At 38.7% G+C, this 27,228-nt stretch overlaps 1 protein-coding gene, 1 long non-coding RNA gene and 1 pseudogene across 3 annotated transcripts; all 3 read left to right on the forward strand.

The window, feature by feature from the left end:
- On the forward strand, nt 1-26,936 carry LOC131481275 (aldo-keto reductase family 1 member C15-like). Of its 2 annotated transcripts, none has more exons than XM_058669529.1 (9): nt 1-157; nt 9,422-9,589; nt 13,135-13,251; nt 14,136-14,213; nt 15,339-15,461; nt 18,546-18,652; nt 22,545-22,710; nt 24,494-24,576; nt 26,685-26,936. In XM_058669529.1, the coding sequence occupies exons 1-9, from the start codon at nt 71-73 to the stop codon at nt 26,725-26,727; spliced, it is 972 nt and encodes a 323-aa protein (XP_058525512.1). In that variant the 5' UTR covers nt 1-70; the 3' UTR covers nt 26,728-26,936. The 2 variants fall into 2 exon arrangements, with proteins under 2 accessions (XP_058525512.1, XP_058525511.1); XM_058669528.1 differs by having other exon boundaries at nt 18,546-18,655; nt 26,685-26,935.
- LOC131481276 (uncharacterized) lies at nt 305-912 on the forward strand. Its single transcript, XR_009246207.1, has 3 exons — nt 305-374; nt 538-636; nt 758-912. It is a non-coding gene; the product is annotated as an uncharacterized LOC131481276 (long non-coding RNA).
- On the forward strand, nt 1,736-2,374 carry LOC105942020 (AN1-type zinc finger protein 5-like; annotated as a pseudogene).
- Nucleotides 26,937-27,228: the final 292 nt, after the last annotated feature.

The raw sequence follows: 27,228 nt of genomic DNA on the forward strand, positions 1-27,228 counted from the left end.
AGGCTTCTCCTACAGTTGTTTCATAGGAAAAAGCAGGAGAAACAGTCCGTTTATTTCAGTGTGGAGAAGGATGGATCTCAAACACAGTCGTTCTGTGAAGCTGAACGATGGGCACTTCATGCCCAGGCTTGGATTTGGCACTATAGTTCCTAGAGATGTAAGTAAAGCCGAGGGGTGCTGAGTCACTGAGTGTTGATGTGCTTGGAATGGTTGTTAACGAACTGTAATGTTTACATGCTTTAAAGTTGATGGGTTGGAAGGGAACGTCTGGGCTCCTATTTCTCTCTCTACCTGTCTCTTTTTTTTTTGTCAGAAAGATTCTTTATACATCAGTGTGACAAGAGTTGACTCTGGATATTTAGAAGTAGAGAGCTGTGGGTAGATTTTGATTATTATTATTGTTTTTATGATTATTTAACATGCATGAAATCCTTACTTGTGTTTTAAACTGTGCATGTATTTTCTCAGTGAATTCACCAACAACTTTCCTGGGTGAGCACTCATGGTTGCAATTTGATACATTTCTAAAACCCACAGCTCCAGCTGCTCTGTCTGTGCTTTTCTGCTGCCTCACTCAGAGTCAGTCTGCTCTGTTAGATGTTCCTGGTTGTCAGAGAGCACAGGAAGAAATGACAGGTAAAAGGTATGCTTTATAGCAAAGAAGTTTTGCTGAGTGTGTTGGTACTGAAAGTGTTTCTGAGAGAATTTCAATCATTTAATCTTTTGACATGGAAAAGCAACTATTATTTACCCTTAGGAAACAAGACTTATTTAAAAGAGAGAAAGAAGACTTGAGAGCATTATCCTTACAAGTGGAGCAGACTTATTTCTCACCAAGTGCTCAATAACTCATCCTTAGAATCATTGCATTAAAATTTAAGTGTCAAACACTGGTCACAATGTGATAGTAACCATTTTTTTTAAAAAAGATTTATTTATTTCATTACAGTCAGATATACAGAGTGTTCTTTCCAATTGTAACTCCTGTCGTTTGCTTGGTGAGCTACTTAGTCATTACAGGAAACAACAGGGTGTGCCAGTGTGTGTGTTGTGAAATATTTTCTCACGTTAGTCTGCTTTCTGGGTGGAATGCAAATGCAGCATTTCAGATTGGATGATTAAATGATAATCATCTGAATTTTAGGCAAGCATTGTAAATGTTTTCTGTAATTTTTGTCCAAGAAAAATTCCAACTTGGTGACGAGAAGTGAGTATTTGTATCTTGGTATGACATGTTTCTCTCTCCATGCAAAACGGTAAATAATAGCCCAGGAATAATATTCAACACACTGCTTCACTCACCAATGCTTCCAAAAATGGGTTTAAACCAGAAATAATCACAGGTCCGCCGGCCGGCTTGCTCATTTGCTTGCTGGCTTGCTTGCTTGCTCGCTCCATGCCGGAAGCCGCGCAGCCTTGTCAGCGGAGGCTGGGAGCGATCCGGTGTACCCTCGGCCGGCCCTCTGCCGGAGAGGCGAGGACGATGGGCTGCGCCCCTCCAGCAGCGGGCCTCCGGTCCGCCCACGGCCGAGTCTTCTCCGTCTTGCCCCCTGACCTCCCTCCTGTCACCGGCCCCAGCTCCGAGCTCCGGCGCGTTCCTGCATGCTCCTCGCTGCAGCAGGAACAAAGCAGGCCCCTTCGACCCGCTCCCGGCCTGTGGTCGCAGTGGCAGCGACTTCTATAACACCCGGAAGCCTTGGCTTTTTCCAGAGGCCTCGGCCTGGCCGCGGAGCCCATGCTGTGTAGCACAGGATGTGGCTTTTATGGGAATCCTGGGACAAATGGAGCGTGTTCTGTTTGCTAACAAGGAGCACCTTAAGTGATAACAGAATAAGTGGCAATGAGCCCAGTGGGACAGCTAATGGTTCCAACAGTCCTACTTCAGATTCTGCATCTGAACAAAGAGCAGTCACCGGCTTAAACAACTGTGAAAGTGCTGCTGGTAGCACATCTGAAAAATCAAGAAATGTGCCTGTGGCTGCCTTGCCAGTAACTCAGCAAATGATAGAAATGAGCATTTCAAGAGAGGACAAAAGAACTACCCTAAAGCAGAGTGGTCACTCAGCCCAGTCCATCCGTTTCTCAGTCCAGTACTTCTCAGAGTAAAAAGAAAGCTCCTGAGTTACCCAAACAAAAGAAGAACAGATGTTTCATGTGTAGAAAGAAAGCTGGCCTTACAGGGTTGGACTGCTGATGTGGAAATTTGTTTTGTGGACTTCATCCTTACTCTGACAAGCACAGCTCTCCTTAAGATCACAAAGCTGAAGCTGCAGTGAAAATCAGGAAAGAGAATCCAATTGTGGCTGTAAAATTCAGAGAATACAGAGTGCTACTTGTGAAGGGACTGGAAGTTTGTTTTTATTTTAATATATAGTGGGAAAACATTAAAGAGCAGATGCCTGGCCAGCCATTTTTCTTTGATGTTCTCCAGAGTTTTACTTTATACTTGTCTGTCTTATAATTGATATTTTAGGATGTTTGGGTGTTTGTTACAGGCAGAATTGGATAGAAACAGCCCTCCAATGCTCTTCCTTGACTAGAACTGGATAAAAAATCTACAGAGTAAACTGATACACGCAAATAATAGACAAAATGGTGTTCCCATGTGCCAAACAACATTAATGAAATCTCTGCATGTCTGCAGCATATCTGCCTTTTGGGAACGTAATTAAGGTATAATCTTTTGGCTCGTGGTGCATGCCTATGTTTGTAGAAAAACGGTACACCAGAAAAGGACTGGTAGTCTACTACCATACTTCAACCTCACCCTCTTAATTTCCACATTCTGTTTGAGAGCAGGATAACATCCAAGGATCATTTGCTTTCTGTTAAGCCCAGTATTGGGTGCGGGACATCACCTGGTTAAATTGGTTTTCTAAAAGCTGTCAACTAAAGGATTTCTGAAAAAGGTAAACATCACACCTGAGCCAGGAACAGGGTTTTGAGGTGAGCTTTGACACTGATGGCCAGCACCAGAGGATGTCCGCCTTCTCTTTGCTGAAAGTGATTAGCACTGAACTGCACTAGGATTAAGTTGTTTACAAGAAGAAAATAAAACTGTTTTGACTTTCACATATAGCAGCTCTATCGAGTAACATGCATCTGAATTTTTAAGGTGAAAAGGTATCTAAACAGCTAATTTTCACGTACATCTTTTGTTGAATGCTTTGATTCAAGAAAGAATGTTTAAAACTTCCTTCAAGACTTCAGTTCTTACTGTAACTGTGCCCTTCGGCAAGGAGAATCCTCCCCACCATGGCTGCAGTAGACATCTTAGTGGTATCCAACACCACCTGCAGAGGGCTGCTTTTTCACAGTCACTGTACATGCGCATAGGACTCTAGTGTTCTTGGGTGTATTGCATGGACTGCACTATGTACAGCATTGTACAATAACAACTAGAAAAGTCAGTATACTTCACTGATGCTTATCTGGTAATACCACTTCTGTGTTATAATGGAAGGCTTTTTTGTGCTGTATGAAACTTGTGTTTTTTATATATAAATGAGTATAGTTAGATCATTGTTGTGGTAGAGCCTGTTTTCATCTTTAAATAAGTATGTACATGAGGCACTACTTTTGATTTATTACAGTGTTGAGTCCTAGTTTTTACTATATTAAAGACTTCAGATTTGCTTTCAATATTAGGTACCTTGGTTCTGAGTTAGACCTACAGATCTGTACGGATAGCCCCTGCCGGGTCGGACCCAATGCTGGGGGCTCATGCCAAAGACACTGCCGCAAGGCAGTGAATGAGTCCTCGACCTCACCTAGGGCGGCCAGTGTACCATGTGGTGCCTGGCTTTGCCTGCTGGCCGCCCAGCGGCCTGCTCTGGGGATTTTTAAGATATGTTTGCTGCCTGGGGACACCCATGACTAAGTCCAATTTTAGTGTAGGTGAGTAGTGAATCTTGGGTGATTCCCAGTGACAGGGTCATGGAAGTTTTAGGCATGCGTGGGGACTGAGACCTGGTGGTTTGGAGGGAAGTGCCCATGAGACAATTACGGTTAGTCAGAAATACCAACCCAATTCGGAATACAGAAATGGCCTGTTTTCCTAGAACATTACTGATCGTCACACACCAGCCCACACCAATACTATGGATGGGGGCCTCTTTGGCAGTGATGGGTACCATTACCCAACTATTTGGTGGAGTGGTGGAGTGGTCATATTTGGCAGGGTCAAGACTCTATCCAGCACGCGAGAGAACTTGGTCTGGGGGTAGACTCTATGGAGTTGTGTGGGCCCAACCCTGTGGAAATACAAGTTCCCCTAGTTGGACACCCTAACAGGGTTGAGGTTCCCACCAAGGGGTGCGTGTGCTGGAATGGGGGCTGCGTTCTATCTAGGAAACAGTTGCAGTCATCCGAGGCACTAGTGTGGGCTGGGATTGGATGCACCAGGCCAGTTCAGACCCCAACACCATCTGGTGTCATGGAGAACCAGGGTAGATGTGGGACTGACTAGGCTGGGTCTCAACCCCCTACTGAGCCATATGTGAGCTGTATGTGGGTATGGACGAACCATGGCTGGGCTGAAACATCCAACAACAAGAACCAGAATGGGGTGAAAGCCAGCCAGGAAAAGCCACTGTTCCTGCTAGGACAGGAGGTGAACTGAGTAGGGTTGGCTCAAGGACCCACTGGTATGCGCAAAAATCTGGCATTGGGAGGGGTTCTGATGGAGGAGCCTGGGCAACTCCTCTGGCAGGACACAGGCCCTGCAGGTAAGCGCAAGAAGCATGATAGGAAACAGCCCAGAATAGGCCATGGAATGTTTCCCACTGGCACACATTCGGCATGAGTCAGGGGCATACCAGGCTGAATCAGTTCATGTCATCCACTGGCAAATTCGAACACCAGAACAGAGTGTGGGTTGAGCCGGGTTTGGTTGCGACAAAACCAGTACACATTATGGAATGCCAGGGTGAGGTTGCCTGTACTGGTTTTGAATGCGGCACCCAACCAGCACACGTGAGATCCAGGAAGGGAGGGATAGAGCTGGCAGGGGGATTAAGGGGCTGGTCTCCTCGCTGGACAACTACTCCCACTGGAGAGCGTGGGCTGGGATGAGGACAGACCAGACTAAGCAAGGCTGCAACAGCTGTGCGCTGCATGTGAACTAGATCAGAGAAAAGCCAGGCTGGGCTGATTATTCCTGTGGGTGCAAGCATAAATTAGAGCGGGTGAGGGATTTTTGGGCTTGGCCACAGCATCAGCTGGCAGAAGCTGGCACTGGGGACTAATTCTGTCAAGTCAAATCACAGAACCACCTAAAGAGTGCATAAACCAGGACTGAGAGAGACCTGGGAGGGAAAAAGTGGGTTCCCCCTTCCTGGGTCACTAGTCCTGCGGGACGGCATGAAAACTAGGACGGGGGCTGGGGTGGCTAGACAGAGAGGCACTCAACAACATCCGTGAGGGCTGGATGGTTGAGTTGGTTAGATGGAACTAAGCTTTAATACCCACTGACAAGTACAAGAGCCAAATGGGATGGGGGACAGACTGGTCTACTGCTACACATACTGGCAAACCAGGGTAGGGGGTGGGCCTGATGGGGGTTATTGTGGGTCGCCCCGACTAGACTGCAGCTCCTACTGGTTGATGCAAGGGCCGAGTATGGGCTGGGCAGAACCAGACTGGACTGCAACACCCATTGGTTCCAGTGCAACTCGGGACTGAAAACAGAACCAATCCAGCAATTGCAACCACCAGCTGATCGGGGTGATGGACTGTGCTGGGCCCTACGCTTGCTAGAACATACAAGAATCTGGTCTGGGAATACCTCAAGGTTTCTTTGGAGATCTCCCCAATTGAACTGCTGGACTCAGAACTCTAACCAAGAAAAGACAGAAGACAGAACATGTCAATCATTCATCTCAGCTATATGTTGGCAGCGAAATATGGGGCAAACGGAGACTTTATGATGGACCATATCAATCAGTGGACGACCTCATCGAGCGAAGCTGGCAGCGATTCATAACTGGAGAACTATTAAAACCACTTGAGCAAATATCTCAGAGCATGCCCCACATCCGGGACTTGGGGTGGGCGGGAAACCGGGTGGGACTTCTCCCTCAATATCCCCCTTTACCTCAGATACATGATGGAAACAATATGGACATAATAGTATTACCCACTTCCCTATACCCCCTGAACCTTTTTTTTTTTTAACCGCAATTAACTATGTAAAGATTGTCAACAACAATACAATAAAAACAAACAAACAAAAAGATCTGTACGGATAGTTCATATTTATGTATTGCACATAACCATGCTATTCAGCATTGATGCTCTATTGTATTATGTAAATAATAAAAAACATGGGCAGGGAAAAATATTGTTTTGATAAAGATGTGAAATAAAGTTTGACAAAAATTAAAAAAAATATAGAAATAAAGGAGAGAAGATCAAAGGAAGTTGTAATTATTGTATGCTACAATGGCAAGGGAAGAAAGTTTGTCTTGATCGTACCAAAAATAATGTTTTGAAAGAACTGTCAATAGTAGCTAAGCAAGTAAGATGAGCATCAGTTGGATTAGAAGTAGACTGTACTACCATGAGTTCCTACATACTGCATACTTGTTAAAACTGGCATGTGTCAAATCAGGTTTTCAGCACGTGGAGTTGAAAGTGCTTCTCCAAATGATGATGGCAGACTAGGTGGAGAAGCAAGCCAGTGGAAGAGCTAACCATTTACTAAAAAGGAAGACAAGAGATTTAGAGACACTGGTGCTAAATATGTTTTTTCTAAAAGTCTATATAAAGGCCTTGTGGGGAAGTCAAACAACACATTAGTAAAAATAACCAAGCACGGGTCTCTTAAGGAAATTGAACTGATTGGTGATTGTATCAACTTACATGCTTATCAGCTGATGAATCTCATGGTGATTGTTATTACTGTTTGTGAATGTCATGAAGAGTCAACAAATTTTATATTTACTTATCTACAGGACAGTGTTAGACAAACAGGGTAAGATGGAGAGAGGAGACAGAAAGAGGCTGAGAGAAAGAGAAACAGAATGAGAGGGAGAGAGAGATTGAAAGAAAGTAGGAGTAAAAGAGAGAGGAAGAGGAAGAGAGAGAAGAGGGGTGGAGAAGGAGAGATAGAGAAAGAATCTTTTATCAGTGCTTCACACCCCAGAGAGCAGCAACTGCTGAGGCATGTGATCAGACTGAAGTCGGGAGACCGTTATTCCTTCTGGGTCTCCACATGAGTGGCAGGAGCTCAAGTATGGGTGCATCTTCTGCTACTTTCTCAGGCATGTTAGCAGGTAGTCAGGCAGGGATGGTGTGGAATATCTGGAATTTGAACTGGCATCCACATGGCATGCGAGTGCCACAGGTTGTGCCATAACCTGCTCTGCCACAGTTCTAGCACACACAGATTTTTGAGTTGGCTTTCACTCTAGTCAAGTACTTTCTGCCGTCAGCATAGAAATTACAACTGGTGATACCTGATTATTGCAAGTTTATCCATACCTATAAGCAGGACTTGGAAAGGCAAGGCACTAAGTTGTTCACCTGCACTGTTAGACAATGCGGAAAGCTTGAATTGCTGTGATGTATAGAGAAGGTTTTATATATGAACTGCCAATGAGTGTGGCAAAAGGGAAGAGATATGTGAGAATTAAGAACCACAGAGGAAAACTCACAGTGTATTAGTCACACAAAAGTTATAGGCCTCCAGGAAGTAGGTACCAAATTCAGGAACTCTAGGCTATGTAAAGAATTACAGGCTTGAGTGCGATTTGACTTGGGTTAAACCAAGGGATTTATAGCAAGCTAAAGGAAAGTGAGGGAGAAACACAAGAGAACAAATATTGTTTTATAACCTGGGTGAAATTTCCAGCACAATCTCGAAATCGCCCTCAAAAGGGGAACTGGGACAGGGTTTTCTTGCCGTGGATTTTGTACTCTTCTGTTACCACTAATGTTTCCTGGTTAGTATGATTTAACCCACTTCACAGTTAAGACCAGGGGACTTGACAGCTAGTGATTCACCCTGTCATTACAACATAGATGTTCTTATACATTTTTTTATTACAGATTTATTTATTTAGATTTTCTTATAGTTTTATTTAAGTTTCTTAGTGACTTTTTTGGAATCTTCTATATTTATGACTTTCATTATGTGGATGTGATTCTAATTTTGTGTGTGTGGCAGGCTTTTAAGCATCATTTGTAGGGTTACTGGGGTTGAAGCAGATTCCTTTAAATTCTGTTTGCTTAGGAAATGTCTTATTCCATTTTCATGTAAAAATGAATGTTTGGCTTGGTATAATATTTTGGGCTTGCAGTTTCTTTCTTTTAGGACCTGTTATGGCTCTCCATTCTCTCTTAGCCTGCAGGATTTCTGATGACAGGTTGAATGCTCTTCACTTGCACATTCAAATCTCTTCTTTTTGCTTAATAGTAGAAGTCTTAACTATGATGCCCCAGGGTAAGAATGCCTTCTGTTCTTGTCTAATTAGTGTTCTCAGCATTCCTGTGTCTGAATTCCCTCCTGTCTTTTTATCAGGGAAATTTCAATAATTATTCCATTGAATACACATTTCAAGTAAATCAATTATCTCTTCATGTTCAGGAAAATTTAAGACACATACTTTTTTTTTCTTGAGGGCATCTCATGTTTCCAGGACTGTTTTTATTTTTTTCTAGTTCGTTCTCTGACTGAGCTCCATTCCCCACATTGTCTTCTTTCTCGAATGATGATGATGGCAAAATGAACTCTAATCAATGTGGAAGCAGAATGCAAAAATTTGTTACATTTTTGTTATGCGCCTCCTTAAGAAAGTAAATCCTCATTACAGGCCTGAACATCAAGGTTTAATCTACTGAAAAAAAGTTTTGTGGTACCCCAGGAATCTGAAGATCAGGATCTGCTAAGTCAGTCCGCATGTTTTCTCAATTCAAAGAACAGAATTTCATAAGAGGCTGATTTAAAGTCGTATCTTGGGTGAAAATTTAGACCAAGTGCGGAAGGCTGCATTCCACCCATATTGGTGGATTGCCATACATAACAACTATAGGTCAAACCTGATACACAGAGGATGTAGTTAGTGTGTGTGTGTGTCTGTGTGTGTGTATGTTGGCAATGTTTCCTTCCTTCTGACTGCCTGAGAAATTTTACCCTAGTATTGGATACGTACCTCTAGTCCATTTTCTTATCATTGATTCTAATTGAGTAAGTCTTCTTTTTGATGTTCTATGGGGATTCACATTTCCCTAAGTTCTTCCGGATAAGAGGTAATACTTGAACTCAGTAGATTTCTCCAGAGAGCAGATTTATTAACAAGTCAAACTGTTAAGTGTGTGTGGGTGATGTCAGTATCAACAATGGGTGAAAATGTGCCTGAGGAAGCACACTGTTTCTCTTTGAGTTGGACTCACCACCAACTCTCTTATTCCTGTTTCACAGGCTCCAAAAAGCAAGGCTTTCGAGTTCACCAAAGTAGCCATTGAGGCTGGTTTCCGTCACATTGATTCAGCATTCGCTTATGAAAATGAGGAAGAGGTTGGTGCAGCTATTCGTGAGAAGATTGCTGATGGGACTGTGAAGAGAGAGGACATATTCTACACTACCAAGGTACAGGACTCTGTCAGTTTAGATATGATATTAAGAAAAGAATTGGTTTCACCAGTTGAATGATTTATTTCCTACAATACTAGAGGCATATCATAGAAAGAGAAAACAGAAAGGACTTGTTTTGACAGGTGTGACATGTTGGGTTTAACTACCTTTCTTTTTCACCTGGCGACTCAAGTTCCCACTGCCCTTATTCCAATACTTCTTTTTGTTACACTTGAGAGGCACCAAGCAATGACTCATTTATTTGTCTTTGCTTCTGATTTTTGATTGCACTAACCCTGGGAATTTAAGGAGTGTACAGATACATGAAACCTCTTTGTCTGTCTCTCTCGTTCAACTGCCCCCTCCCAATCCTTTCCCCATCTTTCTCTCTCTCTCTTCCTCTCTCACTTTCTCTCTCCCTCTTCCCCTTGCTTCTCCCTTTTAAAATAAACACATATTGAAAGATAACAAATGATAACTTCTTTGTTATGAAATCTGTTTTAGATGAGATGTAGTTTTTAAACTCTTCCTACTTATTAGGTGAACTTACTGAGTCACTATATGTCTTTTCCTGTAATTTTTGAAAAATTTCGTTAGGTATAACTTACGCATTTTAGGAAATATCCCAAAAAGGGAGCTAGAGTATAAGATCTTTTCTCCCTGGTAAGCACTGAATTAAAAAGTAAAATTGGTCAATTTTTTGGGGGGGGTGTTCATTTTTTATTTCCCTTATTGTCAGGGATCTTGAGCTTTTTCTCATGTTTGTTGGCCATTTAAATTTGTTCCTTTGTAAAGTGTCTGCCCAGTTCCCATGCCCATTTCTTGAGTGGTTTTTTTGTTATGTTGTTTTGGTTGTTCTGTAGATTTTTTTTGTATTCTGGCTATTAGCCCATTATCACCTGTGTAGTGTGCAAAGATCTTCTCCCATTCTGTGGGTTGTGTTTTTTACTGTGTTGTTTCTTTTGCTGTACAGAAACTTCTTAGTTTGATATATTTGCATTTGTTTATTGTTGTCTTCATTGCTATTGCTTTTGGTGAGGTATCACCTAATGCCAGTTATAACGGCTCACATACGAAAAACCACCAACAACACTTGCTGGAGAAAATGCGGGGGAAAGGGAACCCTTCTCTGTTGTTGATAGACTTCAGGCTGGTGCAGCCATTATCGAAATCAGTATGGAAAACACTCAAACAACTGAAAATCTGCATACCATATGACCCAGCACTAACACTTTAGGAATATATCGAAAACACCTGTTACACGAGAAACTGACATGCACCCCTATGTTTATAGCATCACAATGAATAATTGTAAAAACTTGGAAGCAACTGAAATGCCCATCAACAGAATACTGGATAAGGAAACTATGGTTCATCTACTCTATGGAATACTACTCAGCTACTGAAAAAAATGAAATGCATTTCTTTGTGGCCAAATGGGCCCAATTGGAAACCATTATGCTAAGGGAAATAAGCCAATCCCAAAAGGTTAGATCCACATGTTTGCCTTAATTTAAGATGAATGATGTCAATTCAAAAAATAGTACCTTAAATTGTAACTTTGTTACACCCTCAAACAGCCTGATCAAACACAATAACAAACTGTGATGTAACCAATGAACCAATAATTGATGAGACAGACTGCTTATGGTCTACATCAAAGAACTGAAAAGCCTGATATACTTTTAATACCCTATGTTATTCCGCAATGGGTTGGGAGAGCAGAGAAATCTTCCACCTTCTTAGTGTGTGAGGAAGATGTTGTGTATAATCTATCAAGATTGTAACAGGTAACTTACAGAGAGCAGACTTGAATCAGCATTAAACGTTAGAAAAAAATGTAAAGTTATAGTGTGGGATCCAAGAGCGATCTTGACAGACTCTTAACAGGAGGTCATATGTACAGATCAGGAGGCGACCCCAGAGTGGAACAGGAGTTCAGAGGGAGGTTTGTATCCTAGCCCCAGAGACTCCTGGTAACCTCCCAAATGCTTTTACAACAGAAGCAGTGAATACCTCATCAAGGACTAGTAGTGTGGGCACCAAGGTCTGTATCTCAACTGCCAAGGAAATCACAGGGAATTTGAGTGCCCTCATAGTATGAGATCTGTGAGATCAACCAAACCCTATTGAATCTCCCACACAGGATGGAGGAAACCCAGACCCTCCTCACAGGGTCTAATGACATTGGAACAACAGCCAGGAGACCCAGATGGCCCTCAGAAGCAGAACAATAAACTTCTTTCGGGACTCAGGAGCAGAACTTTCTCCGGTCCTTACTTAGTTCCAACTTTGGCACCCTATCCTCTCTTGCAATGACTTTCAGGATTGCTACGGAGCCCCCAAAATTAGATCAGATAAACAGACAGAGACCAGTAAGAAAAACTTAGAACAGACAAGAAAAAGTCTGATTGGACTCTCATATACATCACTAGGTAGTACAAAAAGATTATTTACCCCCCACTAAGGTATTGAAGATTTCTCTGTGCACCCCTCCTAAAACTGTTCTGCTTCTCAATCGTTAACTTATGGCATGTTAGAGTTATAAGCCTGTTTGGGTTATCCCAAAATTCACAAAGTTCAGTAAAATCACGCTTGAATGCTATGAGCTGATTACTATAAATATGAAAGGAAAAAAGACATGAGATAGCTGAATAGTACCCTATAAACATTTTAAGGTTTATAACAGTCTGTTATGTATAAACTAAAATTGAGATGTCAATGAGGTAATTAGAGGATGTGGTTAAGAACTTGAATTATCTAACACATCGGTCACTCAGTAGCATGTCAATTAACTTCATGATGTTGTAGATTTCCGTCTTTCTTCTTGTTGATGAATTTGTGTTAAGGGTTTTTATTTGAGGAGATGACATTCTGATAGCTCAGATCAAGTATGGTCTCCTAATGAAACTGTTGAATTAATCTGGACATAAAGATGCTGGACCCTCTGCATGGTACAGGCCAGAAATAATGGAATTATGACTGGTTATGAGCTGTTCTACTGTAACAATATGGAAGAAATCAATATGGAAGAAATCAATATGGGGGGAAGGCATGGGGAGCGGTTGTGGAAATCCCAGAGCCTATGGATTTGTGTCATAAAATTAAATAATAATAGTAAAAACTATTTTAGTGTAAAAACAGCTCAGTTTTCTGTAGCTGGAACATATGTATGCATGTATTGATTGCATTTGGTTTTAGAATATGAATTACTTGTCAAGGATGTACTTAAGGACAAATTGTACAGGATAGTGGATTATCTTTGTTTTTGCCTTTCATTTCCTGTACTGTTTCATGGGTCATTATGTTTTTTTGTGTGACTTTTGTTTTTTTTTTGCAATCTGTTATATTTATTGTTGTTAATACACTCAAATCAATCTTGGTGTTTTATTAAGCACCTGAAGTATAATGAACATCGTGAATTTAGTTTCTTCTATGTAATATTAGATCCTTCATAGTACAGTGATATACATCACTTACTACTCAACTATGATGTCTGATGTTAGCATCCAAAGTATAAATTCATAAGCAATAATTCTATCTCTTTGCTGTTGCTGCAGCTTTGGGCTACATGCTTTCGCCCAGAATTGGTTCGTCCAACCCTGGAAAAACAACTGAAGAAACTTCAGATGGATTATGTTGATCTTTTCATTATACACCTTCCAACGCCTATGAAAGTAAGTATTTGATTTTGTTTGTTGTACCCTGCATGTCTTCACCAATGCAACTACCAAATGCATATATCACATCAGTTATATCCTTAGATTGTCTGTGCTTCTGTTGAGAAAGATGGAATTAAAATTGTGAAATCACTTGATTTTCCTAACTACATGAGTCTTGCCACCATTACCGTTTTTTTCAGTTCCATTGCGCATTTTTTTAGAAATATCACTTAATGACATTACTACATCTATTTCAGAGAGCAAAATGCAACACCCTGTGATTTGTTATTTTACTGCTGGTGCAGACCAGTTAACACTAAAGTCCTCAAGGATGTGGAGTACCTACAGATTAATAGATACAATGAGAACTTCCAGCTCTGAGGATATGGACCTCCCCACTTGCACTTCTTGTCTCAGTGTTGTTGAAGGTCATCTGGATGGTTTGCATTGCACAGCCAGGCTCCATTGGATTTTGTCCATTTGACATCTCCTCACAGTGGCTGTGAGCTGAGTACATTTGAAAGACTCAGTCTGTCAGTGCTGTGCAATTATAAATTAGAATTAATATTCTTTGATTTGAGGTTCTAATTAGTAGTTTCCTCCAAACCACATTGTGCTTGGGACATGAATATACCGCAACTGGAGGAGATCTCTATTATCTGAACTTTAGGGTTTCTGGAATCTTGGCAGACAGATGTAATGTGTAGTCGGGATTCTGTCAGACAATTAAGTTTGTATCTTCCCTTTGTCTTCCCTTTCAAAAACACGCATCCACAAGTGCACTCATACATACTTCAGTTAATCACAACATCCAGAGAGCTGTGTGACCACGCTATGTAGGCAACATTAAGGCCATTCTGAAAGAACACATCTTTATTGAATCTTCTTTCTGTTTTCAGCCTGGGGATGCAATTCTACCGATGGATGACAAAGGGCAAGTTATTGCAGATGCTGTGGACCTTCGTGACACATGGGAGGTAATTAATGACAGACAATGAGATTCGTACACAGGAAGGTAGGAACCGTGCAATGGGGAATCAGAAGCGATGGGCTTTGCTCTAGAGATGTCTGAACCTCTGTGTAATTCCTTTATTCCTATTTGTCATGTTAAGGAGATGGACAAGATTGCATCTGAAGACTTCAAATATTTTAGTGTGTTTGAAGTTCTGTTTTATTTATTTGCAAGTCAGAATGGGAGACAATAAGAGAAACACATTTCTCTGTGGATTCACCACCCAAAAAGGCCAAAGTAATTGGTGTTCAGTCAAGTATTACTGTATCTTTAAAGTTCACTCCTATGTCTCCTGTGGGCTGCAGGGGTCCAAGACCTGCATCATCCCTGGTGTTTTTGCAGGAGCATGATCATGGAGCTGGATCTGAAGGAGAGCACTCTGATTACAACGTGGGGCTTAGATATGTGATGTTGGTTGCATAGGTGATGTTTTAACCCACTGGGCCACAATCCTGGCCTCAGTAACAACCAATCAGGCTGTATACGCTATTGCTTATCTACAAGTTAGGGTTTGGATGTAAGCCCTCTCCCACAGGTACTAGCAGAAGCAATCTCAAGAAGAGATAAAGTTACATCCAAGAAATTCAGGCATATTTGTATGAGGTTGGGTAATGGGAATTCATCAGTTTGACATTTCAGAAGGTTGTGCTGTGTAAAGAATGGAACTTGCACATGCTTATCCCAACGGAGGTATCAACACAATCTCTGCTGGCAGAAAACATAGCATAATCTCTACTAGCAAAAACCAAAACATTGGCCATTGATTTTGGGGACATTTGTTAAAAACAGATTGTAATTTTAACAGCAAAATTTACATCACTGAATGAGTCACAGCAGTTAAAAGGGTACTTTACAACCATATAAGATTCATTTTCCTCAATGTGCATGCAGAAGAAATCAGAAGACAAATATATCTGCAAAGCAATAGAAGCATTAACAATTGCCATATTTCAGTATGAAAATATTTGTTTCATCAAAATCATTCTGCAAGGCAAAAAAAAAAAAAAGATTTCTGGATCCTGAAATTCTAAGAACAAATGAAAAAGAGTAATACACCAAAGATGTAACCATGCATTTCCCACCTCCCCAGGTTCTGGAGAAGTGCAAAGATGCAGGTTTAACCAAGTCCGTTGGGGTATCTAACTTCAATCGCAAGCAGTTGGAAATGATACTGAACAAGCCAGGACTCAAACACAAGCCCACCTGCAACCAGGTAAGTCTCTAGGCTAGAGGGCCGTCTTCTTCCTATTCTCTGTAACTCACATTTCTCAGGTCTATGGCTTGATGTTTGTGCATGTGACCAATCATTTATTTCATTACAATAACAACATATAAGGGGCAGGAGGGATGGAATGAGAGAAGCATGTCTTCATTACTCAAGCTCAATTTCAGTTGAGACATTCCAGTTATTGAGTTGACAGTTGTCAGTGCTGGAACCGGAAAATGATCTGGAATGGAGCAAAAGACTTTTGAAGTCCTTGCTTTTCTGTGATAAATATAAACTTACAGAATCATAGTGATTCTCCTAGGGAAAATGACTGAATGAAAATTAAGCATCCAAGCTCAATATGAAGGACCGAAGAGAAATATATTGCCAGAGAGAGGAAAAAGAAAAATGAAGAGAGCGTGTGGTAGTCAGTCCTTAAGTGTCCATCTTGACAAGGAGAAGAATGTTGGATTCAGTGGTATGGAGTTGGTGGGAAATCTAACAGAGCAGTTTCAGAATGATGCGAGCAAATGTCAAAGGTGTGAAGAATGAGAAAATATATAAATAATAGTTAATATATGTATATGTATATTTTAAGGAATACCTAAATTTGTAAATTATCACACTATTTATGCTATTAGAAAAATACATATGCTTTCAAAGGGCTTGATAATTATGTATAAAGCTATTCCTGTATTAATACCCCTTGTCTTAGCTATTTACTACCAGGAATATTGTTGTAAAAATCTAAGTAGGGGAAAATTCATCATTTATGCTTATACATCAACAAAAATTAGATTTCTAAATATCTAACATGAGGAATATATTTCAATTTATGATGGGTTAATTGATAACTATGCTGAACTATTTTAAAGTTTGATAGAATGATGGAAAATGTTTTATCATTGTTTTCAAATCACAACTCTCAATTCTATACTGCTGTCACAGGATGTGTTAAGCACTAATTTGAAGTTGATACAAGGTATCTAATATCTCAAGCGTTTGATTCACTTTCAGAAAGCTGGGGTTTTGCTTTCTAGAAGATTTAAGATACTGCCATAACACCAATATATTTCCTTCATGCTTCATCCTGTGCAGTTACAAGATGGCTTCATACAGGCAATGGGAAGCAAGGCTCATTGTGCAGAATGGGAGAGAGTTTTCTGGGATGTTGCTAAACATGGAGGGATTTTCAAATTGTCTAACACTTTTTTCTCATGTGTTCTTGAATTGACAGCAGAAGGTATCCTTTGTAAACCACATAGTAACAGGGAGAGATTATTCCAGTAAAGCAGGAGTCTGCTGTTTTGGTGACATAAATGTTAAAAATAGAGGAAAGGAGAAAAAGTAGGAGAAAAGATGGTTCTTATTAGAACAAATTATGTGAACAAAAGTACTTTCCATGCATTTTATATATCTATATAAGACATCCTTATATATTGTATGAGATCTTAGATATAAAAAGATTAACACGATGCATATCAAAATGATTTAACAGTTGCTTTATTATTATGGTGATGTTTTTGTATATTTCAACATAGAAATATTAGATTTCTTATTTTTAAAGGGATTCTATTATTGCAAAACTTTCCAACCGCTGAAAGGCAGAAAAAAATTCGTTAGCTCACCATAACACATAAGAAATTACTATCTATATCTACACTGAATATAGATGAGAGTACTGCCCAGGATCATGAGAAACAGACCATAACAGTTAAATTTATTTTCAAATAAAGTGAGTTTGTGATTCATTTGGATGAGACATTTGCAAAAAAATTATGAAAAACCCACCATGTAATAATAAGAGATATCAATTTTTTTGCCATCAAAATAAGCTTATTTATCATGGAAACTTTACAAAGTGTTTATATATATAATCACATCTATATCATTTAGAAGAGATGTTGTATAAAGTCCTCTGAAAATATTTCAGCACATGTCTTTAAGTAAATGTACTTTAATTTTATGCTCAGGATATGATTATTCAATCTAAATTTTTTTCAATGTAAGATTTAATAGTGATTATTTTTGTTTCGCTAAATATCATGATTGTTAAAATAAGTTTGTATCACAGTTACAATGACAGAGTAAGATTAATAGTTATCAAGATCTACACAAATAGAGAACAACTTGAGCACTCACTTCAAATTTCTGCAACAGCTGAACTTTGCCAGACTGAAGAAAGGAGTCTGGAACTCCATGCAAATCTCCAACATACTTTGTCTGGTTTCCATTGTGTTGCCAGGTACATCAGCATGGAGCTGGCTTGTAAATGCAGGAGCAAGCATTCATACCAACTCCTATATGGGTTAACTAGCAGCACCAGAGTGCTGTCCTATGTTATCCATATTGATGCTTAAATTTCCATATTTTAATTAGCAGAAACTTCCTCAGTGAGCTTCTAGTCTCTTTGACATGACTCATTTTTTTGCTTTCTTGTGTGCAAGTGTTTCTATATAAAAACACATTTAGAGCCTGGTGTTGTGGCCTACGGCTAAAGTCCTCACCTTTAACACGTCAGGATCCCAAATAGGTGCCAGTTCTAATCATAGCAGCGCCATTCCCATCCAGCTCCCTGCTTGCTTCTGGGAAAGCACTGAAGTTTCGCCCAAAGCCTTGGGACCCTGCACCCACATGGGAGACCTGGAAAAAGTTCATATCTCCTGGTTTCAGATCAACGCAGCACTGGCCATAGCAGTCACTTGGGGAGTGAATCATAGGACGCAGGATCTTCCTCTCTGTCTCTCCTCTTCTCCGTTTTTTTGATTTGCAATAAAAATTTTTAAAATTCTTGAGAAAAAGACATTTAATGACCACATTTTGAGAATAAGAGCTTTAAAATATTTTTAAAATATTGGTAATCGAAATGCATGTTACATCTGATGAAATTTGGAGTATTTCAGGAGGAATGCATAGAAAAATGACCTACTTAAATACTGTAATACATCCATGAATGTAGTTTTGAGCTAGAAATGGCACTTGAACTGAGACATTGGGCTAGAGGCTGCAGGTGTCTCAAGTATTTTGTAAGATGTGCATGTGGTTATTGGCTCATGTATTCTAAAGAGTTCTGCTCTTGACTCATTGCAGGTGGAATGCCATCCTTACCTCAACCAAAGTAAACTTCTGGAGTACTGCAAGTCCAAGGACATTGTTCTTGTTGCTTATGGTGTCTTGGGATCACAAAGATTTCCAAGGTTGTAATCATAAATTTAAAAGAGTTAATATATATCAGCAACTATATGGTAATGAAACACTTCAAATAAGTTTTTGCACTCTATCACCAAAAATCTAGGATATAAAAATGTAGCCACAATATAATGTGGTGATTGACTATGTACCAACACTGAGAATCAATGTCACCAACATTCTCTTATTCTGGCTTCACCTATATGTTCACTTATTCCCAAACTCAGTTTATATTTGTGTGCCTGTGTGTGTGTGTGTGTGTGTGTCTTTGTGTATGTGTTTGTGTTTGCAATAAACGGAAATGTTCAAAGAAAGAGAGGGAGAGAAACAAAGGAACGGAAGATCCTCAACCTGCTGATTCACACTCAAATTAACCTCAGTACTTGGTGTAACACAGTGAATTAAGCAACCGTGTGGATTCCCAACATCCCATATCTGATGCTTGTCAAGTTCTACCTCCATTCCTCCTGATGGATCCATGTTCATGTATCAAGGAAAGCAGATGAAAATGGCCCAAGTGCTTTGGTTTCTGTCATGCATGTGGGACACCATGACGGCCTTCCAACCTCCTGACTAGGGCCTGCTGTAAATCAGGGATTTCTCCTTCTATTTCCCCCACTTGCCCTCTCCCCAACAGTTTTCTTCCAGCATCCTTCAGCAATAGTCATAAGTCCATCAGTCTGCTACTTCAGTGTATCATGATATTGTGGTATAGACAATGGTAGAAAGTCCAGCCACCTTATTATCAATATGTGTTTAACAATATCATTGGGAGTCCATCTTTTATCCAGTAGTAGAGAAACATATTACCATTTAGCTCCATGTCTCAGTATGCTAGTCTGCATTATACAGTTCCTCCATATATTTGATTTTGTAGTGATCTTGTATTTTGCATGAAAGTTGCATTATATCAGAACATATGATAATTGTCCTTTCAGAATTGTCTTTCTTCAGTGAGCCTAATGGTCTCTAGTTGGGATCATTTGCTTGCAAATAGTAGAATTTCATTCTTTCATTTGGCTGAGTAGTATTCCATGGATTAGATGTACCATCATTTATTTACCCACTCCTCTTTCAACAGGCATCAGAGTTGTTTCATGTCTTTGCTATTGTAGATTGTGCTGCTGTAAATATGGGATTACAGGTCACTTTATCATAGGCAAAATTCTTTTCCTTTGGATATGTTCCTGGAAGTGTGATAGCTGGGTCATACGACAGATGAATTTTCAGTTTTTTTAGAACTCTGCATGCTGACTTCCATAGTGTTTGGACCAGTCTACATACCCATCAAGAGTGAAGGAGGCTTGCTTTCTCCTCACATCCATGCCAGCAGGTGCTGTTAGTAGATTAACCAATGTAGACCAATCTCACTAAGTCTTAGGTGAAGTCTCAGTGTGGTTTTTATTTGTGATAAGTAGGGAGCTGAATCTTCTCTCATGTGTCTATTAGCCCTTTGAATTTGTTCTTTTGACAAAGGCCTGCTCATTTTCTTTGCACATTTTTTCACAGATCTTTTTGTTTCATTGTTGTTGATTTTCTGAAGCTCTTTCTCAAATCTGGATATTATCCTTATTGTTAGTGTGGTGTGCAATGATTTTCTTCCACATTGTTGTTGGTTGCTTCTTCAGTTTCTTGATCATTTCATTTGCTTTACAAAAGCTTGTTAATTGTATCTGGTCCCATTGGTTTCTTTTTCTTCTAGCTGCCTGTGCTTTTGTGGCTTCTCAAAGAAGTCTTTACCAATGGCTACATATCGCAGAGTATTTCCTATGTTTTCCTCTAATCATATGATGGTTATGGATGTAGACTTAGATTCTTGATGCATTTAGAGCTGATTTTTGTACAAGGTGAAATCTGTGTGGGTGGGTGGAAGAGGAAGAGGTCTTGTTTCTTACTTCTGCAGACTGTTCTTCAATTGCCCCAACAACATTTGTTGAAAAGACCGGCCGTTTCTCCTGGATCATTTTCAGTTCTTTTGTGGAAGATCAGCCGATTGTACATTTGTGAACTCAGTTCTAGAGTTTCACTTTCATTCCATTGATCTTTTTCTCTGTTTGTGTATCAGTAATGGATGGTCTTGATTACTATTGATCTGTGTCATGTCTTGAGGTCTTGGATTGCCATTCCTCCAACTGTACATTTATTCTTCATGGTAGTTTTGTCTATTTGTGTTCTCTTGTGTTTCCAAATAAAATTTGTATCACCTTTTCCCTTTTAAAGAAAATTGTTTTTGAGATTTCAATTGTGATTGAATTGAATCTATGTATTATTTCTAGTAACCTGGATATTTTGATTATGTTGATACTGCCAGTAAAGGATCATGGTAAATTTCTCTATCTTTGAATTTCCTCATTTTTAAAGTGTTTTATAATTTGTTTCATGGTGCCCTTCCAACTCTTTGTCAGGCTAATTCCAAGGCATTTAAGATTGTTCTCCGTTGTCTTAAAGGGCAAATAAATGTACTTACACTTTCCTTTTCAGCCATGGAATCTTGTGTATATACTAGTTCCATCAATTTCTATTCAATAATTTTGTATCCTACTATCCTGTCAGTCCCTTATGAGTTCCAGTAGCCTCTTGATTGAGTCTTTTGATTCTCCCATGTATAGAATCATGCTGTCTGTGAACAGGGATAATGTTATTCTTCATTTTTGATTTGAATTCCTTTAATTTCTTTTTCTTGCCTAATAGCTGTAGCAATGACTTCCCATACTATGGTGAATAGCTGTGTTAGTCAGCAATGTCTCATTTCTGGTGTTAATAGAAAAGCTTCCAGTCTTTCCCATTTATTATGATGCTTGTATAGTTTTTTTGTTTGTTTGTTTTTTGAAATTACTTTGGTTTTGTTGTAGTGTGCTCCTTTTATGCCGATCTTTTTAGGGTTTTTTTTAGCATGAAGTGGGGTTGGATTTTGTTGAGTGCCTTCTCTACATCTGATGAGATGACTAAATAGTTTTTGTGCTTCAATTAGCTGATGTGGTGTGTTACAATTATTGGTTTTCATATGTTAGGCCATCATACATGTCCTGGGTAACACCCATGTGTTTCTGGGTGAATGATCTGTCTGATGTATTGTCCTGATTCTGTTAGTATTTTGTTCAGGATTTCTGTACCTATGTTTACCAAGGATGTGAGTCTGTATTCTCTTCTTCTGTTGTGACTCTGTCCTGGTTTGGTATTAAGTTGGTGTTGGCTTGCTAGAAAGAGTTTGGAAGGATAGCCTCCCTTTCCATTGTTTTAAATAGCTTGCAGAGGATTGGGGTTAAATTCTTCCTGAAATATTTGGTGGAATTCAACATTGTAGAAATCTATCTAGGGCTTTACTTTGTTGGCAAGGAATTTGTCACAGGTTCTATCTCTGTCACCGTTATAGGTCTAGTTGGATTATTAATTGCCTTATGACTGATTTTAGATACATGGTATGTGTCCAAAAATCTGTTTCTTCTAGGTCTTCTGATTTATTGGTGTGAAATTGATGTAATAGTTCCTGATTATGCCATGTATGTCCAAGGCATCTGTTGTTAATGTTTTCTTCTTTTCTCAGATTCTATAGATTTAAATCTTCTTAAATAGCATGAGTGTTTCTCCATAAACTTTTGGGGTCCTTTTTAAAAGAGTTATATTATTAATATTTTAATAGATTAGAACCAGTGCCCATATGCGACCCCTGTTTGTGCAAGGCAAGGACTTGAGTCCCTAGGCTACTGTGCCAGGCCCTGGGTTGCTTTTTACCTGTTTTCAGTTCCCTTCACTGCAAATGATTCATATAAATATTCCTTAAGCTCTTTTTATCCATAGGATATATTGCATCTCTGTCATATTTAGTTTTAGTATTTAAGGTCAATTTAGTTCAAGCTTTCCATCTTACATCCTCTGTATCTGTGTATATTTACACTCTAGCAATAATCTGAGTATTCCACCTCTCTTGGAAGACCCAGTCTTGAATGCTATTGCCAAGAAACGCAATCGCACACCAGCTCAGGTTTCCCTGCGTTACCTTCTGCAACGAGGGGTGGTGGTCCTGGCCAAAAGCTTCAATGAGAAGAGAATCAAAGAGAACACTCAGGTAAATATCAAACAGCATCTCTGAAGAGACATACATGGGAACTGAATTAGCATAACCTCTCTTGCATGAGAGTTGATGTCTCCTCCTATTATGCATGTAAATCTATTCCCAGAGTAATATGACAGAAACATTGGAATGGTGAGAGTAGGTATCTTTGTACTCACAGTCCAAAGTATTGATACCTCACGTGTGGTTTGGTAATGTACAGGTTGTGTAACATTAATCTTATTTTAATTTTGATTTGTTTGCATATTTGTTTTTGTTTTGTGAGTCCCTCCATGTAGTAAAAATTCTTAAGAATCCTGGTTTTTACCTTTCACCTTCCCTATACACATTCTTTATTGAATGTTAAGCTCAAGTTCAAATGTGAAGAGTTCCTTAGTAAAGAATGGAAGTGCTGCATTGCATTTGTGTTTTTACCATAATAACACTTGTGCTGGTTCTATGATTTTTGATTAGATTAAATTAGACTTTGAGGACTGATGAAATGATACCCAGCAATCAATTTGATCATCCTTCCCATGGCTTAGAGATCTTGGCATGTAGGAAGTTAGATACACCTCATAGTTCAATATGTAACACCATTTCCTAAATGCTTGCTGATTTACATTCACATCTTATACAAATGGTCTTTATTTTGTTTTGAAAAGTCTTTCCAATCTTAAGATGACAGGCAAAAGTTTCATTATGAGTTTAAGTTTTAACAAATACCAGTAGGAGCATATAATTTAAATGAATTTTTACAAATATTTATAAATATTGATTCATTGAATAAATTTAAGAAAAATCAACATGAAACTTTCTAAGTGAAAACTTTCAAAAAATATTTTTTATTTTATTCAACTCCACATTGTAAATCACCTTCCTATGAATACTGTATCAATTCAAGAATGCATTTTTAAAGTGTTCCAATGAATAAATGAATTAATAATGAATATATTTTAAAAATGTATAGCTGACATATATGAGGATAAGGTATAAATACAAATATGTAAGTAGATAGAGAAATGAGACAGATGTTTGACAGACTGATAAATAGAAGCACAGATGTAGATACATAGCATAGATACAGCCTAGTTCGCTATGTTGCTATCTCCCTGTTGTAGTTATTGATTCTAATATTTTCACACAAGATGTCTACTTTTTGATATTGAATGGATACACAACGCCAACAAGAACGTAAAGCTAGACTTCAATAAGTCAATAGGTAGGATTCAGTTTGTTCAACAGGGGGGATTCTTAAACATATAAGATATGTGAGTTTCCAAATGCAATACCAAAAAGAAAATGTTCAATAGGGAAGAAACACATCCTGTACATACACAGTGTTTGGAAAGTTTGAAATGAGAAACCAATGAGGTACAACCTTTGAAATGATAGTGTTTTATTTGAGGTAATCAGACTGGGGAAAATTTTAATTCTGTGTTCCAAAGCTTGCTTGAAAGAAAGGCTGGGAGAAGTTGAAGGAGATAGTAAAAATAAAAAGAGAAAAAAAACTTTCATAAAGTCAGTCGTTAGGCACTTTACCCACCTGCACATTTGTTGGTGAAAAAGTTTGGCTTTACTTATTAGTAAGACTGGGAATTGATGAATTGCATGTTTCAAAATACAGGTAACAGAGCTCAGACTTGAAAGTACTCAGAAGAATTTCTTTGTCTGTCAATGGTGATAAAATTGCTTTCCTTAATTCCTTCTTTATCACTTTCCCTGGAAAACTCTGACATTTCTAGGTAGAAGGTAGCTTCCATGTGCAACCTCAATGTCATTCTTTCATCCCTTGCAGGTTTTTGATTTTGAACTGACTGCAGAGGACATGAAAGAAATTGACAGCCTCAACAAAAATGCTCGATACTATGAAATGTCATTGTAAGTGACCGATGCGGATTATTTCACAGATTGTTCCCTTCTGCTCAATGAGTCTTCCCTAATTAAGGAGACAGGCCATGCTTGGGGCTATATATAAAACAGAATCTCTCTTGTAGAAATCACAGCAGAAATTTCTTCTGAGGCTCAACCTCTGAGCTTGCAGAATGGTTTAAGAATCATGGAAGATCATTAGGAAAACAGCCAGAGTTTTACATTATGAATCTACGTTATAGCGCAGAAGCACGGTTTTAAAGTATCATTTATGCATTAGACACAGATTGTAGAGATCTGAAGGATTCCAATATTTAATTTTTTTAAAGATCTACTAATTTTTATTGGAAAGTCAAATTTACAAAGAGAAGGAATCACAGAAAGATTGCTCTTCTATTCGCTGGTTCATTCTCCAAATGGCAGCAATGGCCAGAGCTAAGCCAATGTGAAGCCAAGAGCCAGGAACATTTTCCACGTCTCCCAACTTAGGCACAGAGTTTCAAGGCTTTGGGGGCAGTCTTGACTGCTGTCCCAAGCCGCAAGCAGTGACCTGGGAGGAAAGTAGAGTAGCCAGGAGAAGAAACCGGTGCTGATGTGGGAATCCATTGGATTACAGGCAAGGACTTTGGCCACTAAGCTATGTGCCACTTCCTTATTTTTAAGCATTTTTTACAAATAATTTTTCTTAAATATATGCTAGAGATGACACAAATGAACACATGAGAATCATTAATAATGAAAAAAATGAAGCCTGGCCTCTATTTCTATATCCAGGCTATGCACAATGTAATTATAAGGAATTTGGGGTATGGGAAGAATATATTTATGGATTTGTGGATCTGTGGGATGTTTTTTAGTGGGTCTTATTGCTGCTCCTACCCTGTTAGTTCAGTGATGTTTTTCCTAACATGTGTAATTCCTTTTTCATTGATTTCTTCCAAAGAAATATCTTCCTTGGCCTTCATTTCCTCAAACACGACTAACCATTTTCTGAGACATTTAATCTTACCAGGATGAATTGTGAACAGATATTAACATAAATTAGTCCATCTATAAAACTAAAGATCCTCTAGTATTTCTCTGAATCTAAAATTTTGTCATCTCTCCCTAACAGTCTTTGGGGAGCCAATCTATTCCTTTCCACCTGATTTACTTCAAACATAAAAATCCATTTAATTACTTCATGGCTTCAGGATTCAGTAAAAAAGAGTTTAATTAATAAGGGATATTTAAAATGCAATTTACAGATTAGAATAAATAAAATTCCAATGAGTAGAATAACTATTCAACCTATAAGGAAGGATTTCAAAAGAACCCTTCCTTGCTCTAATCAGGAATACTAGTTTCTATATATTACATGCTAGCTTTTACTGGAAGAAGCAGCTGCCATCTATGAAGTGATTTTCCATTTTTCCTTAATGTCTGGAACTGGGAGCTGCCATCCCAGCCTAATGCTCTTGTATTTGGTAGGGGACCAATTGCTTGAGCCATCATCTCTACTTCTGAGGGTCTGCATTAGCAAGATGTTTGGGTCTCAAGCCAGAGAGTGGTATTAAACTCAGACATTCTGATATCAAACACAACTGTCTTAATTGATAAGCTGACAAGTAACACTACCATCTGTTCCCTTCAAATATATGTAAAAAAAGCTAAATAATTTTGTAGATCTTAGAGTTAAATTTTGCCTCCTGAATAGAGTGTTCCTTAAGGAAAGAAGGTACCTTAAGGATTGAATGAACGTGCTGGAAAGAAAAACCCAGTTGTTTCTGCCACCATTTTTATCATCTAAGCACAAAAGCTGTGGCTGGGTTTGAGCTGACCATAATGCTTCAATTGTATCTTTTATAGTTTCTTGGAATTTGTAAGGTCAATCAATCTATATGCCGCTTTGATTTTATAGGTAGAATTTTGGAATTGGGCATGCATCACCAGAGAGTTGGGATGAATGTGTGCTTCAATAGAAATCAGAGGATGTGTGTGAATTTAGCTTTTAGTACATTTTAGTTGAATCTTCTAGGAATCCTCCATTTCAATATTCAGAGTTAATAAATGAATGTATGTATTCTCTCTTTTAGAAAGACTTATTTCACAAATTCATATCTGTTTCTTTTTTCCAGTGCTCGTAATCACCCCAATTATCCGTTCTCGGAAGAATATTGACCATGAAGTATGAGGACATTAATACCAGGATATTCTCAACCTAGATGTTGTAGAAAGGATGTGTCTGTTAGATGTGACTAACAAGCAGTAATTGCTTTGTCATACTATAGACTAATAAAATTTTCGATATGAGATTGCCAGATTATTAAAATAATGCTTTAATGCTATACAAATGTTGAAGAATAAAACAGGAAATTACAGAGGATAAAATAAATTGTATTCTCACATTAAAATACTTGTTTTTTAAAATTTCCTTCATTTTTTTTCCATAAAAATAATTTTGTTTTGTAATTTTACTTACAAAATTAAACACATCTTCAACTACAGATTTTATACATTCTGTTGGCTTATCATTGTGTGTTTTATATCAATGTTGTTTAGAAATTCCAGTGTTATGTTTCTCTCATCGGAAATCACGACATGATGTTGATTTATTCAATTTCTTTACAAATTATTTGTTTAATATGAAAGGCAGAACATAGGCAAGGGGATATGAATAGG

The sequence above is a fragment of the Ochotona princeps genome, chromosome 10, assembly GCF_030435755.1.
Source record: "Ochotona princeps isolate mOchPri1 chromosome 10, mOchPri1.hap1, whole genome shotgun sequence".
NCBI lineage: Eukaryota > Metazoa > Chordata > Mammalia > Lagomorpha > Ochotonidae > Ochotona > Ochotona princeps.

Bases quoted from the DNA above. Each gene is read 5' to 3' on its own strand.
- LOC131481275 (XM_058669528.1), top strand. From the start codon at position 71: ATGGATCTCAAACACAGTCGTTCTGTGAAGCTGAACGATGGGCACTTC. The intron at 158-9,421 runs GTAAGTAAAGCC...CCTGTTTCACAG, and splicing joins GCACTATAGTTCCTAGAGAT to GCTCCAAAAAGCAAGGCTTT. The intron at 13,252-14,135 runs GTAAGTATTTGA...TTCTGTTTTCAG, and splicing joins ACCTTCCAACGCCTATGAAA to CCTGGGGATGCAATTCTACC.